General features: G+C 41.9%; 1 protein-coding gene across 1 annotated transcript in view; it reads right to left on the reverse strand.

Moving 5' to 3' along the window:
- Nucleotides 1-17203, reverse strand: part of NEDD1 (NEDD1 gamma-tubulin ring complex targeting factor) — a 59405-nt gene extending 42202 nt beyond the window's left edge. Inside the window, exons 1-5 of the mRNA XM_084650176.1 lie at nt 17094-17203; nt 14851-15002; nt 12252-12343; nt 10091-10207; nt 7732-7872 (exon numbers count right to left, since the gene is read on the reverse strand). Coding sequence (XP_084506302.1) covers nt 7732-7872; nt 10091-10207; nt 12252-12343; nt 14851-14986 — 486 coding nt within the window. The 5' untranslated portion in view covers nt 14987-15002; nt 17094-17203. The remainder of the gene's footprint in view (nt 1-7731; nt 7873-10090; nt 10208-12251; nt 12344-14850; nt 15003-17093) is intronic.
- Nucleotides 17204-20016: the final 2813 nt, after the last annotated feature.

Here is a 20016-nt window from a genome sequence, read left to right on the forward strand (position 1 = left end):
AGTTAACTATAAGGCATCAGTTAGTCTATGGAGACTGTGTCTAGACAAGTGAAAAGCAATATTATACTTTTACTACTTGCTACCTTACCAAGAGTGTTGGACTTTTTAAATATACCACAGTGATGTGGACGTAATTTGGTAAAACATGATGAAGAAGAGGAAGTTACAGCTAGCATGTGACACAGCATTTGTAATCTAGGGGGAGAAGACTTGGCTGAATATTTTTACTATTGATGTCCAAGGACACAATGTGGGCACTGTACATTAGTGTAAATATGATAACTGAGGAAATTAAGTTGACCAAGGCATATCCTGTTTGTCTTCTAATTTTGCATGCAAAGTTCCCCCACCACCACCCAGTGACCTCATAAGTGGATGAGTTAGTGCATGATTTTAAGTCTTTGCTCTGGAGTGGTGAATGTGATGTCCATCAGCTTTCTGAGTACTGTCTCTTTAAAATGGAGAGAACTCACTTTGCTGCTGTAAAGACAGTTGCCATTTTGTGTTCAGATGTAGAAGTCACACAGAGTGTCTCTTTCTTATGGAAACAAAGTTTGGGATCTGAGTGTGTAATTCACACCTACTCATGTGGTGCTCTATGCCCCTCTAGTGGTAGCAGGGTCACATAAAGAGGTAGATAGGTTTGATACAGGCTTGGGTTATCTTCTGTGTTGTCCTGCCACTAGACAGGGATGGGGTGTGAGGCAGGTTCTGTAGGGAAGGGTGTTCTAGTGGTTAGACCCTTCTGCCCCATCCCTTCTGCTCCTATCCCTCCCTCTCCAGCTCCTGCCCCCACACGCCTATGCTCCTGCCCATGTTCATCCTTCCCCCACTCCTATCTTCTACCTTTGCACAACTCATCTCCCCTCATCTTCTGTTTCATTCTGCTCCTGTCCCTCTCCTCTCCTGCTCCTATCCTTCTACCCTCCCTCTATCCCTCCCTCCCCAGTACAACTCTTCCCCCTCCTTCTCTTCCTTACCCATCTGCTATTGAGTTAGGCAGCTTCCTGCTTAGGCACTAGCAGGGAAAGCATAAACAGCCCTGTCTCCTGGCCTCACAGCAGCCAAGAGGAGCAATTACAGGGAAGTCCTGCTTAGCTCCTACAGCCCTGGGCTCAAGCATATTCAATGCAGACATAGTTAGGCAGTTAAACTGGCCAAAGATACCAACAAGTCTCTAAGCATGAACTCATTTTCAGAAGCTCTAATCTGGACAAGTTTTCCTTCAAACAGCAAGAGACACATCCCTGACACTAGTGTGACCTCCCCACCAAGTCAAAGTTCAGGTCCCTGCTCCAAAGCACAGAGGCACAAGAGCTTTTCAATGAGACAGTAGTAAGTACAGGAGCAAGGGTGTGTGCAAGAGTGGGCAAGCAGGGGCACCCCCCCCTCTACTCCCTCAATCAGCAGGAACACAGAACTCCCCCAGGTCAGGGACATCCAGCTCCTCCAGCTGCCAGAAGAGAGTGAGCTCCACCAGCCCTGGGACCACAGGGAAAGGGGGCAGAGCCAGCTCCTCCGGCCCTGGGGTGGGGGACAGAGCTAGCCCCTCCGGCCCGGGGGGCACAGAAAGTACCCCTCCAAAAGCAGGCAAATTTTTATTCCAGTGCACGCCCCTGCATGGGAGATTTTTAGTTTCAAGCATGGGCAAAGCAGTGTATTTTCCCCTAATCATTCTCTGAAACAGCTGAACAATTATATCTGAAACTTTCGAAAAGTATTCAGCCTGTGGCAGACACCCAACATGGAAAATTTCACCCTAACAATTACAGTCTGGCCAAGTTATAAGCCACTGAAGACAGGGTCTTAATCATGACGCAATCTGAATTAAGGTGTTATAGCCTGCACCACATATGATGCATCCTAGCTATCAACACTTTACTTATAATTCCTAACACGACAAAGATTAAATTCAACATCATATCTTAGAATGAGAAAGGGCCAACAAAAGTAACACTAGAAACCCCTTACATTTAAAGTTTTGGCATTCCATTATAGCTTTATTACATGGATATATGGCCCACAATGGTAAACAGATTGAGAACCTCTGGTTTAGGCTAATTTCAGTTATTGGAGATTAGGAGGTGAGTTTAAAAAGCGGGTCAGGTTATTCCACATCTGTCTGCTGTGGGGTGTCTTGAACCTTCCTCAGAAGAATTGGGTGCTGATCACTGTTGGAGACAGGACACCGGACTAGATGATCTGCAGCTCTGATCCAGTATGTCAATTCCTGTTTTCCGTTACACTAAATCCAATTGCCTGTATAGTTTCCAATTTATTTAAAATGAAAAACAAGCTCCAGTCTTTCTGAAGCCATGCCTGTTTTGATAAGATTCTTAAATTCTAATTGTATGTCATCGCTCCAGAGAGTCCTCACAACAGCTCTGCAGACTGTTCAATATCTGAAAGACTTTTCTTGTAATAAAGCTATAATGGAATGCCAAAACTTTAAATGTAAGGTGTTTCTAGTGTTACTTTTGTTGGCCCTTTCTCATTCTAAGATATGATGTTGAATTTAATCTTTGTCGTGTTAGGAATTATAAGTACTCCCAACCTACCTCTCTCTATACCAGTTGTTATTTTATATGCCTTTATCATATCCCCTCTTATTCATTTCCTTTCTAAGATACAGAATTTCAATTTTTTCAGTCTCTCTTCAAAAGAGAGTTTTTCCATACCTGTGATCATTTGTAACCCCTTGACAGAACCCTTACTAATTCTATAATCTCATTTTTAAAATAGGGTGCCCAAAACTGCACATAGTATTCCAGGTGAGGCTGCACCACTGATTTATATAACATTCTCCATCCCATCCCTTATACATCCTAGCATCTTGCTTTTTTTTTTTTTTTTTGGAGGGTGCAGATGTACATTGAACTGAGGTCCTTCAGTGAGCTGTCTACAGTGATGTCCAGGTCCCCTTCCGCAGTTGATACAGTTAATACAGAGTCAGGTAAGTTATGTGAATAGTTTCATTTTTCTCTCCAGTGTGCATTACTTTGTATTTATCAACAATGAACTTCACTTGCCATCATCTACCTTAGGGCTTGGCAAGTTCTACTGCCAAGACTTTAAAAAACTATTGCCCCATTCAGCCCTGATAGTAAAGCTTCTTTAATATAGCAGACAAAAACATAAGATCCAATGGCTGGAGGTTGAAGATAGACAAATTCAATCTAGAAATAAGGCACATATTTGTTAATAGTGAGGGTAATTAGAGTTCAGCTAAGGATGTAATGGATTCTCCATCACTTGAAGACTTTAAACAGCTTTCTAAATGACATACTTGAGCTCAACAAAAAGTTATGTGCTTCCATGCAGAAATAATCTGGTGAAATTCTGTGGACTTTTTTTTAATACAAGAGGTGACACTAGTCCTAATGGTTCCATCTAGCCTTGAAATCTATGAAGACACTTATTAATAATAACCATGTGCCTAACATTAAGTCAAGTTAGGCAAATGTTGAAATAACTCGCTGAACTGGGGCCAGAGTGCCCAGTTATGCTTCTGAATAAGAGGCTAAATGATTTCTAGAGTGCTGAGCACCCAGCAGTTCCCCTTTGGAAAAAACATTTCTGCAGTTAGGATGCACAGAAGAGGGCCAAGCCCCAAGACTGAACCCCTAAAAAAAAAAAAAGTGAAGTATGAAGTAAATTGTGGTATCCAGGTGGATGCAACTCCCACTGACTTTAGGGAGCTCTGTACATGGAGGGCTTGCAGAAACGTATTACTAGTGCAAGGCACTAGATTGATAGAAACAGAAAATAAAGTCCTCTATGGAGCCACAAAAAAACCCAGTGCACTACAGGCTGTCACCGCGCAGGCTTCCCCACACCATTATGCCCCAGCTCTGACTGAAACAGAGGGTCTTTGTCGAAGAAAGGGTCATTCAAGCCCAAGCACATTTTATCTCTGGACTCTTTGGCCAAGGCAGCCAACAGGAAACGTGTGTGTTAGAAAAATGTTGGCTCATAACCCACTGCCAAAACCACAACAAAAAACACCCTAACCATAACTCAAGAGTTTAGCATACAAATTAAAAACCAAAACCTCACCTCTTAGTAATTAGCCAACCTTGGAAGAAAACTTACCAAAGGGGGAAAAAAATACAAATAATATAGTTACAGAATTAAATAGGGGAGAAAAAATAACCCAAAGCCAAAACTATTCTAGCCTTATTTATTAGCCTTATGCAGTTACACAATATCAGTGAATAAACTAATTTCTTCCATATCCCAATGGACAGCCTCAGAAAGGGGACAAATAAGGTAGATAAAGTTAGTGGCTGTGGAGCTCATGATTATCGTTTCAGTATATGAAAAGAATAGAAGCCATCACATACCTTCAGAGATCACCAGCTGCTCAAACAGCTAAACTAACCCAGTTGCTGGGAGAACAGTGCTAGGCATTCAAGATTTGAACAAATGTTTTCTTTTGAAACAGACTTCAATACATTCTCACACAGCAAACAGATAAAATCTAGTAGTGTTAATAAAATCTAAAACAGCAGTTGAAGACTCTAGGAGTAGATGGTCTACATACAGCTTAGTGCAAGAACATACAACCCAGTACAAGAACTTAATTCTATTAATGCATGTAGATGTGAATTTACAGTCACAATTAACAGGACAATTCTTAGGTGAAATGCACATTTTTCATATCACTGAAAGCATTATGACCATGGGCTACGCTACTAAATATAGAGCCTATATAGTTTCAGAAATTAACTGGTCAAGAGATTACATTCCATTTTGCTGAATCAGGCAAAGACAAGTCACTTTTATAAAGTTAGTCCGGCCTCAGCTTCACAACAAAGATGCTTAACTCTCTGCAGTTCTTTCCCCTTAATAAGGGTCACCCCTCCTTAGCTAAGCCAAAGGACCTGTGCCAGAATCAAGAGGCACAATACACTGTTTACCCTGGAAAGTTCACCCTTCAAGAATTTGTAGTCCAAGTGTCTAATTATGTGAGTAGGCACTGTCTTTTTAAGCTCGGTAAGAGCACTATATGTATGTTTAAATAATAATATAACTGTATAATTCTGCAATTCTCTACAAGTTCCAAAGAAAATCCAAACCAAAAATAAAACTAGTAGGTATATAGGAGCAAAAAGATTTTAAAAGATGCACTATATGCAGATAAACTGAAAATCTAAATAGCTACCATGTTACATAATTCCCAAACAATTCCATTTTGACACAAAAACACAGCAATCAAGTACCCATCACAGTACCTCATTAGAAAATATTATAGGCCCCTTAGTGAGAAAGAGTACTAGCTATATGCATGCAAGTACCTTCATGTAGCACCAACAATATCTATAGCCATCTTCCAGTCTAGTTGTCAGAGCTCTTGATTTCATCTCTATCAAGAAAATGGCTATTCACTGTATTATTGCTAATCATCCTCAAGCATTGGAAAAACAATCTGATCTCTCTTCAGTGAAAAGTTAAAATATACCTGAATAAATAGCAGCTACAATAAAGGCTTATCAATTTGGCACCTACTGAAAACACCACTTTAACAGTGTAACCCAGCTGAAAGTTTTCCAGCTGCTTGTCACTGGTTCTCAAATCCACATTTCCTGTTGTTTTCACTGTTATGGTCTTAATGACTACACACTGTCCATAAATAACTTCCAAAAATAATCCCCAAGATGAGCTATCTATACAGCTCAAGTATGACAAATTTACTAGCTCTATAGCTGAATTGCTTTTTTAAAAAGCAAACTGAGTATTAAGGACAATTCTGCATGAATATAAATGGTAGATGATAACGATGCCTTGAAGACACCACAACACTAGAAACTGAACTTTTTTTTAAAAAATGATTTTATGTAGTTTCCTTCACCCCAATGTTTATAAAACACTACCTTTTTCCCCCGTGAAAAATCGTATTAGATCTTCATTAAGTGATGCATGTTCAGTGTTAGACATGAGGACTGCTTCCAGCTCTATGCCAGCACAAAAGGGAGGTGAAAGACCAGCTGCAACAGCTGAAAGCAGCCGAGCCACCACTTCACTGGTGCTACGGAGACACTGGGAATCAGCAAATGCCATGAGTAGGGCAGCGTGGCAGAAGTGCCAATTTTGTCCATCCCCCAGGCCAGTGGTTTTCAAACTTTTTTTCTGGCAACCCAATTGAAGAAAATTGTTAATGCTCATGACCCAACAGAGTTAGGGATGAGGGGTTTGGGAGGGACTCAGGGCCGGGGTAGAGGGTTAGGGTGCGGGGGTGAGGGCTACGGGGTGGGGCTGGGAATGAGTGCTCTAGGGTGTGAGCGGGGGCTCTGGCCTGAGGCCGGGGATGAGGGGTTTGGGGTGCAGGAAGGGTCTCCGGGTTTGGAAGGGGGCTCACGGCTGGGGCAGGAGATTGGGGCACGGGGTTACCTCAGGTGACTCCCAGTCAGCGGGTCAGCAGGGGTGCTAAGCCGGGCTTCCTGCCTGTCCTGGCACTGCAGACCACGCTGTGCCCCAGAAGTGGCCAGGAGCAGGTCCGGCTTCTAGGTGGAAGCGTGCAAGCAGCTCTGCGTGGCTTTCACCCACAGGTACAGACACCTCCCCCCCAAGCTCCCAGCCAATGGGAGTGTGGAGCCGGTGCTCGGGGCAAGGGCAGGGCACAGAGTCCCATGGCCCTCTGCCTAGGAGCCAGACTTGCTGCTGGCCACTTCCGGGACACAGCAGAGTGTCAGAAAAGGTGGGAACTAACCTGCCTTAGATGGGCAGCACCGCCAACGGGACTTTTAACGGCCTGGTTGGTGGTGCTGACCAGAGCCAACACAACCCAGTGCCTTCCATTCCGCGACCCAGTACTGGGTCGCGACCCACAGTTTGAAAACCACTGCCGTAGTTAGTCTCTACCTTTATTCAGTGTAATCTCGCTACACCAAAGGCTACATTGCGGGTGGCGAAGAGTCATTCTGCTGATAATTTTTCACAGGAGAAACTTACATGAGGGGGATTTCCCGAAAGAAATCTCCCAGTTTTCCAATTTCTGTAAGCCTGCAGAAATGAGAGTCTACAGCTGGGTCCTTTAAGTGGTGCATAGGCCTTGCATTGGCTCTTTCCACAGGGATGAACTTCACCCTACGTGTATTCAGTCCTATCTACACACAAATAGAAACACATTTTATTTTTACTCCTTTTGAAGAGCTGTGCAGAACGAACAAAATTCTATTTGGACTTGAGTATCAGAATGTTCGCTAAATTCAAAATACAGAGTTATATTCTGCCCCATCTGGCTGATGTTTTTTCTATATTTCTTACAAATTGAGCAAATTTAATCTGGAGGTACTGAAGCCAATATGAATACCCATAACAACTTTTTACAAACAAACAAAACAAACCAAAGAAACAATCATTGAGTAGAAGTGTACTTCAAACTTGTCCAGTTTTGACTCTTCACATTCTACTGCCTTCCATTCCAAACTGGAATAGAACTGAAAGCCTCCATTCTTATCCCCATCAATATATTTATAAAATTTCCAGAAAGGAAATGGTAGGTTAGTAGTTTCATAATCTTAAAATATTACTCTTACTAAAGACTATGCTGATTAATACCAATAAGCAACAAGAGTTCTCAACACATTTTTAAATTCACATTTATGACTTACAAACCTAAAATTTTACAGAACAAAAGTTCACCATTTTACAGTAGTGTAAAATATTCAATAATCTAAGATTAAACTCCATACCCAAGGAAGTTACTACTTCACCATACATATACTGTACCTGACTGCTACCATGACCAAAGGGAGTGCTCGATAAATTGGTAGTAACATTATGCAGAATAATTTCACCACTCATAGATCCAGAAGCAATGTAGCCATCATTCCAATTAAATGTTACACAAGTTACTTCATCTTTATGATCCTGAAAGAGAAAGAAAAACTAAAACTGAGTGCTGAAGAATATTCTAGTGGAAGACGAAATGTTTTTTCTGTGCTATTATAGAAATACTTCATCTTTGTTACAGAAGAGGCAAAACAAAAGCCTGAAGCTGACTTTTTACAGAATTATTTCAGGTTTAACTTGGGCCTTCAAAAAGCATCACCCAAACAACTTGGATTTTCATGCTAGTGTAACAAAAACTGGGAACTTTGATTTACTCGACACCTGATTAGAATTTTCAGAAGGTTCTTTTATAAAACCCAACACGTTCTTCATTAGGGTATCAACAGTATGTTAATTATATAATGTAAAGACCTCTAGCATGCATAAATATCAAAGTAAAATCTTTCAGGGACAACTGCCAGTTTAACAAAGTTATATTAAGAGCAGTCTACTTTTATCAAATTTCCCCCTTCAGTAGCTTTAGTGTTATTGAACATATTTGCTCAACAGTTCTCTCTTTGGCAGTGAAGGCATCATCCTGTCTTTGTACATTAAACTAAAACATCCAGGTATCATATTCCCAGCCCAAAAAGTATAAGTTTGAAACCTGTATCCATTACCCGGAAAGAAAAACTTCTTACAATACTGCAGTTATAAAAGTCTGAAAGTCAGGAAAAATCATTTTTAGGTTTCACCTATAGCAGTACATTTTTAAAGGGCTTGGTGGATGGATGACTGGCACTGATATGGAATTAGAGTTAAGGATGCAGCAGAACCTTAACTATGATTTGAAAATCTGGCAAAACTTCCCTGATTGTTGTGGCTTTTCTTAATTAAAATCTTAATACCATGTGTCTTTAATTTTATAATTTAATTTATAATTTAATTTTATAGCTGATAATAAAAAGTTATTAATATTCCTACTCTGGGGAACTTCACCCCCACATCCAGAATTAAGTTTACACCATAGATTGTAAAAAGAAAACTCACAAAAGCTTATGCTCAAATAAATTTGTTAATCTCTAAGGTGCCACAAGTATTCCTTTTCTTTTTGCAAATACAGACCAACACGGCTGCTACTCTGAAACCTATCATAGGTTGTGTCTTTTATTTCATCTTGGCTTCTCATTTGCAAGACCCAAGCCAAAGTTACTTCAAAAATTATGTTCACAGATTTAAGACATGCCTGCCCGGTCAGACTTTATGATGCATGCAGACTAGCTTGAAAGACTCAAAAGGTTTTCAAGAAAAGTGCGGACGTTAGACTCTACAGATATTATAAAGCCCTTAGCAAGTGACTTCAGCAGTCAGCCATGCAGCCTTTTTCCTTGCCAACCTCTACTGCCTAGAAGCTCTAGCTGCAAACAAAAGTACAGATAAATAAAACAAATTTGGAGTTGGTAGAATGAGTTGTTTTTTGAGCAGTGGCTTATTTAATTGCAAAAATAAAAACTCATTTTCAAACAAATATTCATAATGACAAAACATCTTAGTTAATTAACCTGACTTTTTTTTTTTTTTTTTGACAGTGGAGGGGGTAGGAAAAGGGAAACAAGTGTGGTAAAAAAACCAAACAAACAAGTTACATCCTTAATTATGGAGTTCATATTACTGCAGATCCATAAGATGTCATGGAAATAAATGAGACTATCACAGGTTTTTTTGTATAATGGTTTCACTGTAGGACTGAGAATCCAAAATGGACTGGTAACGGGGGGGGGGGGAAAGCGGGGCGCAAAATGACCTCTCTAACACGTACCTTTGCTCAATAAAGGTACCAATCCTGACAACACTTCTATACATGCATAAAGTTAAGCACATATCTGAAGTTATGTATGTCCTTTTGTATTTGCAGGATCAAGGCTGTAGTAGGGCAGGAATAATAATAGAAAGTGCAGTTTCTGAAATGATTTGTTTTTAGAACGTGGCTATTTGCCAGTTTCTTCCAATATGAAAATCGCACTTAAAACATTTTGAAATCACAAAGTTTGTTATTCTGACCTTGATCCTGCAGAGACTTACACGTGTGCTTAACTTTAGGCCCTATGAGTAGCGTCCCTGATTTCAACAGAGCTGCTTATAGAGCATGAAATTAAGCATATGAGAGTCTACACAGGATCAGGGTGGTAAATAGTATCTTGTTTGCTAGCTCAAAACTAGAAAGTATACATTCAAGATGGTCAACAAAAGCTAGAAAATATGGGATCTACTTTTTTTTCCCCTGTCAACTATCAGAGCCAAAAGAAAAAATAGTTACCTTAAGGCATCGATGTAGTCTTCTAGACTTTAAATCCCAGATATTAACAGTGTTATCAAGGCCTCCACTGACAATATGCATAGAACTGGAATTTAAGCTCACACATGTCTGTTTTGCCTGGTAAAGAAAATAGGCATAAGAAATGTTTATTATTGCAGTCAGTCAGTCCGTCCGTCCACCTGCTCTCTCGCTCTACACCCCCCACATATTATTTATAAATAAAATATCATGTAAATGCTCAAGAGCTTAATCTTTACTAACACAATCAGTCCCACTGACTTCAATGAAACTATTGGTGCACGCAACGATTACTTATATATGTGAGAATTAGTCAGACAGGACTCTAAGTATGTTACTTAAATATTAAACCCATCATATGGGCTCAAACCTCTCACTCCACTTTTTCCTCTTTCCTGTTTATGTTGCCACAACCTCAGTTTCCTTTATTTCAATAAGCATTTTCCCTATACAATATAGCTCCAGAAGTGAGACCATACATTTCTAGTCTCACACAATAGCTACTGTGCACAAATGGGATAACACTTTCAAAAACAAATTCCTTAAAAAGACACTGCAAAGCTGTCTAGGTCTCCAAGTTCATATTCTTTAAACATTACAGAGAATATTATAGTAGCAAGTCTTCCAATTCCACAAAGTGCTTCTTTTTTAAAATAATCACTGCAGCACTGAATTTGAAAAAAACAAAACAAAACAAAAAAGCCACTCTCAATGACAGACCTACACTGAAGACAGAATTTTTTATTAATTATTTATTAATTATTATTATTATTAAAGATTCACTTTGAAGTTCTTGGGTCTGGGAAAGTCCACAGGAGAGCAACAAAAAATGATTAAAGATAGAAAAATTGGATTTGTTTAGTCTGGAGAAGAGAAAACTGAGGGGGAATATGATAACAGTTTTCAAGTACGTAAAAGGCTGTTACAAGGACAAGGGGAAAAAATTGTTCTCTTTAACCTGTGAGGATAGCTTAATTTCAGCAAGGCCGGTTTCAGTTGGACATTTGGAAAAACTTCCCATCCAGGTAGTTAAACACTGGAATAAATTTCTTCGGGTCACTGTGGAATCTTCATCAGTGGTTTTTAAGAGCACCTGTCAGGGATTGTCTAGAGAGATAATACTTAGTCCTGCCTCGAGTACAGGGGACTGGACTAGAAGTCCTCGAGAGGTCCCTTCCAGTCCTATGATTATAGAAGCTACAGTAGTTCGGAACCCGATTATAACAAGTTAGCACTCCAACACAGTTTACTCAAGCAGCCATGTCAGAGTATTACTCTATAAGTGGGTCCCTCTCCCTGGCATAGTAAGTTTTATAATGTATATGGGATGGGATCGAACACTTGTTACAAAAATCGAGTGATTTCACACACACACACACACTTAAAAGAGGCTATAGTTATGACAACCCAGCAAAAATTTAAGAACAAAGTTTAAGTCTCATTTTCTGCTCCTGCAACTAGGTAGCATTTACTGACCTAATGTAACCCAACGATACATTGTGTTGTCCCATTGAACTCAAGTTAATAAAGTGGCAACAAGCTCAACACTATATATCGGGGTGGCCAACATGAGCCTGAGGAGGAGCCAGAATTTACCAATGTACATTGCCAAAGAGCCTCAGTAATATGTCAGCAGCCCCCCAGAAGCTTCCCCCACTCGCTCCCAGCTTCTCCCACCCACCAGCAGCCCCGCTGATCATCGTCCCCCCACACCTCCTTATCAGCTGTTTCATGGCTTGCGGGAGGCTCGGGGAGGGGAAGGGGGAGGAGTGAGGGCACACAGACTCAGAGGGGGGGGAAGGGGTGGAGTGGGGTCAGGGCCTCTAGCAGAGGGGAGAGGCTCAGCAGAGAGCATCCCCCGGCACACTGGAAAGTTGGCGCCTGTAGCTCCAGCCCTGGAGTCGGTGCCTGTACAAGGAGCTGCATATTGACTTCTGAAAAGCCACATGTGGCTCCGGAGCCACAGGTTGACCACCCCTGCTATATATATATATTGCTCAATTTTCTGACACTTGGCATTGTGTGTCATAACCTTAACAGTACTTGATTATAAGTGGTATCTAATAAAGTTGTAAAAAAAGTGAGCAGAGCAGACATAATGCAAATACAAGACAGAAAAAACAAAGCCACAAGTTATACTTACCCCTTCAGCTAGTTCAAAAAGTGGAACAGCTTTACCCTTACAGCTTGAAACAACTATTTTATCACCAATGGTAGACGCAGTGACCAGAAAATTATCTGAATTGGGAGTTAAGGACCATAGAATATAGATCATAAAACTCTGTACAGCTGCTGGCAAGCAAGTGTAGGTACTACCCATCATTGTATCTGTTCAATAGATTGGCTTAAAAAGTACTATACCTTGAAATGACATAGTTGCTTTGAAACTCTGCTCTTTGAGGGGGGGAATAAAAAGATATGGAGTGAGGTTCCTTGCTCCTGATTCTCTTTTATGGAATTTCATTAAGCAGCTGTTATGTAAATAGTTTGCCTTTTCCTGAAGTAGATTCTCCTATATGATGCCACTGCCCCCCAACCCTAACAAAAAACCAAGGCAAATTTGGCGGGGTGCGTGTGGGGGGGGTGGAGGGGGGTATTTGGATTATTTTTGTTGGTTAAATCTCCACCCCGCTAGCCTGTCTACCCTGTCAATATTTCTCTCCCATCTATCCCCACAACATTTTCTCCCTCACTTCTTTTAGCCTCCATCTACCATTAAGCAAAATTCCAATCAATGTTTGTTACCATTAGTAAGCTTATAAATCTAGAGAAAACACCACTTCATGCCAAAAAATCCAATTCAGTGTGCTGTTCCTAGAATATAGCACAGGTTACTATGGTTTAGTTTCCAGTGGTCTTCTAGATAAGGAAAACCATACAATACTTCTAATAAAAAGTTATTTTGTGTTTAGAATTATGAAAATGACTATTTTAGATATTTGTTGCATACACGATAATAAGCAGAATCAGATTACAGTACAAGTATTGTGAAAGGGAGATTTATCATTATCCCACAGTTAATTTTAATATGAAATAAGCTTTACCTAAACCTTTTGAATGAAGAAAAAACTCAAAATAGAGCCCTTTTTGGGGCTTAACTAACACCAGAGCACATTAGCAACAGTTGCAGTTGTTATGACCACAATGCCAATAAGTCTTTTGTCACCCATAGTAGCTTATTAAGGACAAAATATAGTCTGGAGCAAATAAAGATGCAACTGGAGTTAAAGTTTATCTTCACTAGCGATAGCATAACAAAACTCTTTTTAACAGCTCGGGCATACAAAATAGTAAGAACAGCCTTTGACATAAAACAGATATACAAGATGGCATTCACCACTATGCTCTTCTCTCAGAGCATTTGCAGGGAAGATGATCGATGAGTAGAGGGATAAAATACACAGGATCAAGGTGGGTGGAAATGGGAGAAGTATAGCACTTTTCCCCCTCCACCCCACCCCAAGGAGTGCAGAGTGCCCCACTCCTCAAACTTGAAATAACCAGAGTAACTATCCCCTCTGAGACACGTGTCCCTCTTATAGTCATCTCCAGGGCAGTGGATATGAGGATTAGTATCTGAAGTAAACAAATACAAATCTAGTTAGCTGGATTTGTAACCCAAGAAAATTAAACCTCTCCTCTTAATTAAAGAAAATTAAACCTCTGCCATCTGAAAAAGTGCACACATATGGCATTAGGGATGTGGGAAGAAGGGGGACAAGTCATTCCCTAGTTCTGACACTGAGTTAACTCAACTTAAACTTGCACGCAGAAGTATGATTTTTATCATGTATTATTGTTACAAACACCATCTTAGATTAAGGGACTTAAATATTTTTTCCGGTTGGCTTTGTGTATTTGACAGCACTTGCACACAGGCACTTTCATGATTTCCCCCACAATTTCCCTTTTTGCTTATATCTACCTTTCATACAGAAACAAAGGACAAAAATATTTTAAAAAAATTAGGAAAACCTTGTTGTAAAAATCCCATGAAGACTGGCAGAGGGATTCAGAGACAGATGTAGTAACTAAAATACTTTAATTTTGTTTTAAACCGTCTAGAATTCAAGTTGACTATATCCCTTCAGAGCTCTGGTTTAGTATTTGCACTATTTTAGTCAGTCTTTCCTCAATCTCTACTACTAAAATCCTCATCCACACCTTCGTTACTGTAACCTTTGCCTCATCTCTCTCACACACACACACAATTCAAACCTCAGGGGTTCAGGACCCAAAAGAGCCACAGTAGTGTGAATTCATCGTTTCATTTACTATAGTACTATATATTCATATTTAAACAGTATGACAGGGGAAATATTTTGTTTTTATTAAATATGTACTTTTATTCTCACAGCAAAATGATTGACCAAGTATTTTATCAACTACAATTGGTTAACATAATAAAAGCATCCTGATTGGTTAATAATTAAAATCACACTGTGTTTTAAAATCATGTGCTGCAAAGAGCCACAAGACACACATTAAAGAGCCACTTGTGGCTCGCAGGCCTCAGTCTGAGTATCACTGATCTAAACAACTTATTTCCCTGTGTAATCTCATTTTATTCCTCAACTCTAAATAGTTTCTGCATCAGAGGACAAACTCTGCCTAAAACTAAAAAAGCAGTTCTTCAAATCAAGACTAAATGAAAACTGATATTTACATATACTTTAATCCAGAAGTTCAATAGAGCTTTACAGAAATGCACAGATACAGTACCAAACTGACACAGTAAAGGATATTATTATTGCCCCAACATAGTGAGTTGACTGAATGCGAAGTATGTGGGTTGAACTGCTCCACCACTGTTATAGATGAGGAGTCCCAAATTTTAATATCATCTCCTGATGAAGCAAAACGGATGCTTTCCTGCATGGCTGCGCCTATAGGTCTTAAAAAAAAAAAAGAAAAAAAAAGCATGGGGGAAAAAAAGTCAGCTCCAGTTCACCTTGTAAATTAAAGGGAAGGATTCCATCCACAGTTACTTACAAAATTTCCTTAATTAAAAAAATGACAAATTAAAGCATCAAGCTGACGTTATACAAACAGTCAAAAAGATGGAATTTGTAGCCTGTGATATTAAATCTGACTGGCTGATAACTCATAACTGTTCAGATTGAAGCACTACAGATAGTAAATTCCCCCACCCACCCTCTTTTAAATGCTTAATTCTTTGAGTTCATAACAGCTTCATTCTGAACCATGAGTATTTTCAGAGACCTGTTTTGAGAAACAGCAGATGGAGCTATTCAGGCTAAAATAAATGAATTGTTCCAGCAAGGATTGGAAGTTTAAACTGTAAGCACTCCAGTGCCTCCCCCATCCCAGATCATATAAAGAGATGGGGGAAAATCTGAAACTGTGGTTTTAGTAACACAGATCATTCAAAAGAGTTTGAAGTTTCTAATTTATTGTCACTATCAATGCTGTTTGGTTTTGTACTACATTCAACTTCCACAATAAAAACAGACTACTCAGTTTCACTTTTGTTTATAATCAGTTTTCTTTTCACCAATTTATGCACTAGCATTTTCTTTTTTGATTTGTTATAGAAACATTTCCATATGATCTTTGGTTGTTGTGCCTAAACAAACTGATACTTTAACTTGATTCAAATTATTTTTAAAAAAATCCACACATGCAAAATATGGAAGGAAAAAAAAAAGACAGACAGACAGACAGAAGACCAAGCCCCATGACACTTGTACTCATTTAAGGTTCCCTAGCACAGCAAACTGGCAATTGATGTACTCTGCCTACTTAAACTTTTCCCTGTAGTTTTAACTGAATTTCATATCCTTTTCCCCTGATTAGCCTAAACTTGTGTGTGTGTGCGCGCGCGCATAATGAAGTGTTGCTGTGTATTGTTTAACTGCTGCTGGATTTCACCCAATATGGGGCTGCGCTTCATCATAAGAGAGGGAGAGTGGTGGTCTTTTTAATACTGGAAATTGTGTATATCTGTTAAGCGTGCAAACTGCTATTTGGTCTTTCTAAATGGAAGATGCTATGAAAGAAAGTTATTATTAGCCAATGGAGATCTCAACGCTTTTTCCTGTAAATGAAACAATACTTCCACAATTTGATAACTAGCATGTGCTTTCCTTCAGTTATCCCTGCCACAGCAATAATCCCTCCTGAGTTTTACTGATTATATCAAATTCCTCTTCTAATTTCTAGAGATAGGCCCACCTGGAATACCAGAACCAAACTCTCACAATCGGAGGGTACGTCAGTGCTAAAGGGGCACAGCTAGGCTGCTGCGGCTGTAGCCCCATAGTGCTGTAGACTCTTCCTACATCACTGGCAGGGATTTCTCCCTCAGAGCAGTAGGGGCTAGATCGATGGGAGAATTCTTCCCTTGATCTAGCTGAGTCTGTCTACATCAGGGGTTAGGTCTGACATTTTTCACAGCCTCAGCGCCTTAAGTAGGTGGATATAATTTTTAGATCTAGATCAGGCCTAAATCTCAACCCAGTTGGCTCCAGCCTTTCACAAAGTTCGGCGGGTGAAGGCTGAACGGTGCCAGTTTTCCAAGTCTGCAAACTCCACCCGCCGTGACATTTAAGCGACGCCCTCGGCGTGCAGGTCTCGGCCCCCCACCCCACCGGGCCTGGGGCGGGTTTCTAGCACGCCGCGCGCCACCCTGGGACCGCGGGAGGCCGGATTTTCAGGGTTAAAAGAGGCTGCAGCCCCCGGAACTTCGCTCGTGCTCCCCCGCCCCCCGGGGCTTTCACCTGCCGGCGAACCGATGGCCACTGCGGACGGCAGAGGGGACTGACCGGGGGAGGCGGCCCGCCCGGCTCAGCGGGAGGGGGCCGCTGCCCAGGTAACAGGCACCTGGCCCAACCACACTCAGACCCCGCCCCGCGGCCCTTTCCGATTGGCTGGGGCACCCCGGCTCAGAGTCCCCTACAGGGTCCGACTCACGGTTCCAGCCAATGAGCGTGGCTAACGGCAGCGGGCCCCGCGAGACACTTACCTGCAAGCGCCCGCCCACCGCTTCTCCCCAGGCGCCGGGCAGCGACAGCGGAATTTCCGCGCCTCTTGCAACTTAACAGCCCATCCCAACAGCCACCGCGAGCCCGCTCCCCGCGCCGACTCCGTCTACGGCGGCCCAGAGAGGGCAAAAGGGTTAGAGAGGGTTCGCGTTCCCTTACAGGTCCAGCAGCGGGGCGGCGCCTGACGGGACGCAGTTGGGTCTGGGCTGCACGTGGCGGCCGGCTCCAGAGCAAGGGCAGGGAAGCGGGGGAGTGGCGTCCGCTGTGGGGGCTGCAGGCCGTGCCGCTCCGGGGGACAGAGAGGGAAGCGGCCCCTAACTCCCGCCTCTGCAGGGTTCCACGTGTGCAGACCCGGGCGGGCAGGGACAGGCACGTGTCACAGGTGTGCACCGACAGGCAGACGCGCACGGACAGGCGGACAGACGCGGGTGCAGGCGGACCCACAGACAGACGTAGGGGTGCAGACGGACAGGCAGACGTGCCCAGGCAGATGGATAGACCCGCGCACACAGACACGTGTGCAGGCAGACACGCACCCACACACACGCAGCTCGTCTGGTGTGCCTGCCGCTGCCCCCCTTCGGCCTGCGGATGCACGGTCCGGGCGGGGGCCGGGTAGCAGGGGCGCTAACGCTGGCCCTGCCCTGCCCTGCCCTTGGCTGGATCCTGGCGCAGATGGCGCTGGAAGGGCCCAGGGTGGCGCAGGGAAGTGCTTATTGATCCTTTCAGCCATTAGCGCATACGTGTGTAATGGGGATGAGCTTAGCCCATGTTGCCAAAACATTGAGGAAATCTGGATCTAGATCCATAAGGACTGGCCTGTATCATCGTAATGGGTCAAAGCCTAATCCTGTCTCCTGCATGTGCCAGTGCCCATTCATTATATGTGTACACCACCTAGCACAGTGGTTCTCAAAGTTTTGTACTGGTGACCCCTTTCACATAGCAAGCCTCTGAGTGCGAGCCCCACCTTATAAATTAAAAACACTGTTTTATATATTTAACACCATTATAAATGCTGAAGGGAAAGTGGGGTTTGCGGTGGAGATTGATAACTTGCGACCCCCCATGTAATAACCTTGCAACCCCCCAACCCCCAGTTTGAGAACCCCTGACCCAGCACAATGGGGCTACTAATCATGACTGGCTTCTAGGTGCTACTGTAAATAAAACCAACCCCAACTTGGAGAAGGTTCAGTTCTTGTACTGAACTTTCCAGCTTAAAGCACCATTTAATTTATTTACAGGACTACAACATTCTACCCCGTCCCCCATTTCTTGGCATGTATACCCTTACTGTGAATATGAATTGCTTACTCCAGCTTCTTTTCTGCTTCAAAAAACAAGATAAACATTGTATGGTCTGTTAAAGTGACAACTGTCAGTTCCTCACAGCCAGTGTTGGTGTTTCACATTGTCTTTGTTCTCTCGCTCTAAATGGTATATTCTTTAATAAAGACTATTACTAGAGGGCTATTAAACACAAAAGCAGCAAAACAAAATGATACAGTGCAGATTCCTTCAGCCCCTAGCTTCCTTGGTATTGGCCTTGCCTCCTAATGAGTCTTTCCCTTATAAATGATCTCAATGTTGCTAAGTATAAAATGCCCATGCCAACTCCATTGCTGATGAAATGTTAATTTGTCTGGTTCACTTTATTTGTCCTGGTCTATGTAAGTGAGCTAAGGTCAGGAAAAAACAAAATCATACAAAATGCCATTACTTTTCATTTTCCTGACAGCCTTTAGCATTGTGTCTTTATTCCTTACATTCATCATCATCACACAAGCATTGTTCATGTTTTATCTTCTGCACCAATAGCTCTTCCCAAGGGACTCCTGTAGCATTAGTCAGCATTAGTCAGTACTCTTTTTCTTCTTGTAGGCTTAAAGAGTCTGATTCTCCTCTCAGTGTGTGTAAATTAGTACCTCCCTTAAAGTCAGGGGAGTTACACAGATGTAAAAGCAATGTGAAAGGAGAGTCAGGCTCATGATCTATGACAGAAATTTCTCCAAGTCTCCCTCCCACCAAAGAGTCAGTTTCTGCCTCATTTACAGGGATTCCAAAAAGCCCCAGGCAGTCCAATAATAAATCTCTCTACCTTTTTGTCTTAATGTGCTTCTCAACTGTCTTGTTTATTTTTGCTGTGCTCCTATCATTGTCTACTACACAGAATGCAAAGCCTTTATTTTCCTTAGCTATTGCCTCAGGCTTTTTTTATTTTAGCTTCTCACTCAGGGATTTAACCAGTTTTATACGGTTGTCCATCCCTACAAGACAGGTTTTCCACTTTGCTTCCAAGAGATGCTGTGATAAATGAAGGGGGGGGGGTAGCTCCCTTTTAGGGATACCCAGCCAGCCAGTTAGCCAGAACATCCCACTTGGTAGCTGTTCTCTACTTGCTTTACCTGTAAAGGGTTAAAAAATCTGACAGCATGCACAGGTAAAAGGAAGTGAGTGGGTTCCTGGCCAAAAGAGCCAATGGGAAGGCTAGAACTTTTAAAAATTGAAACAAGACTCCCCTTTTGTCTGTCTGTGGTGGTTCTCCTGGAGAGAATGGACAGAGCAGCTATGCTGTAAGAAGCTTGCGCCAGGTATGAAAAATAATCAAATCATACGTAGAAGCTACTCAATTTGAAACCCCAGATATCTAACTAGATCAGGAAATGTCTAGGAAGACACAATTAGGTTTACTTCTTTTATTTCTTATTGGCTTGTGGCTCCTCTGTGCTAACCCCCAAATGCTTTTGTTTTGCTTGTGTAACCCTTCTGCCCGTCAGAGTTGGCAGCAACAAGGGCCGGGTTCAATATCTAGGGGATCCATTCCAATAACACAATGCAAACCGGCTCGAGCCCCCACCCAGTGACCTGGGACAAATATATACCACCCCTGCTGGGCGCCTC

The sequence above is a fragment of the Lepidochelys olivacea genome, assembly GCF_965140295.1.
Source record: "Lepidochelys olivacea isolate rLepOli2 genome assembly, chromosome: 1".
In the NCBI taxonomy this organism is placed as follows: domain Eukaryota; kingdom Metazoa; phylum Chordata; order Testudines; family Cheloniidae; genus Lepidochelys; species Lepidochelys olivacea.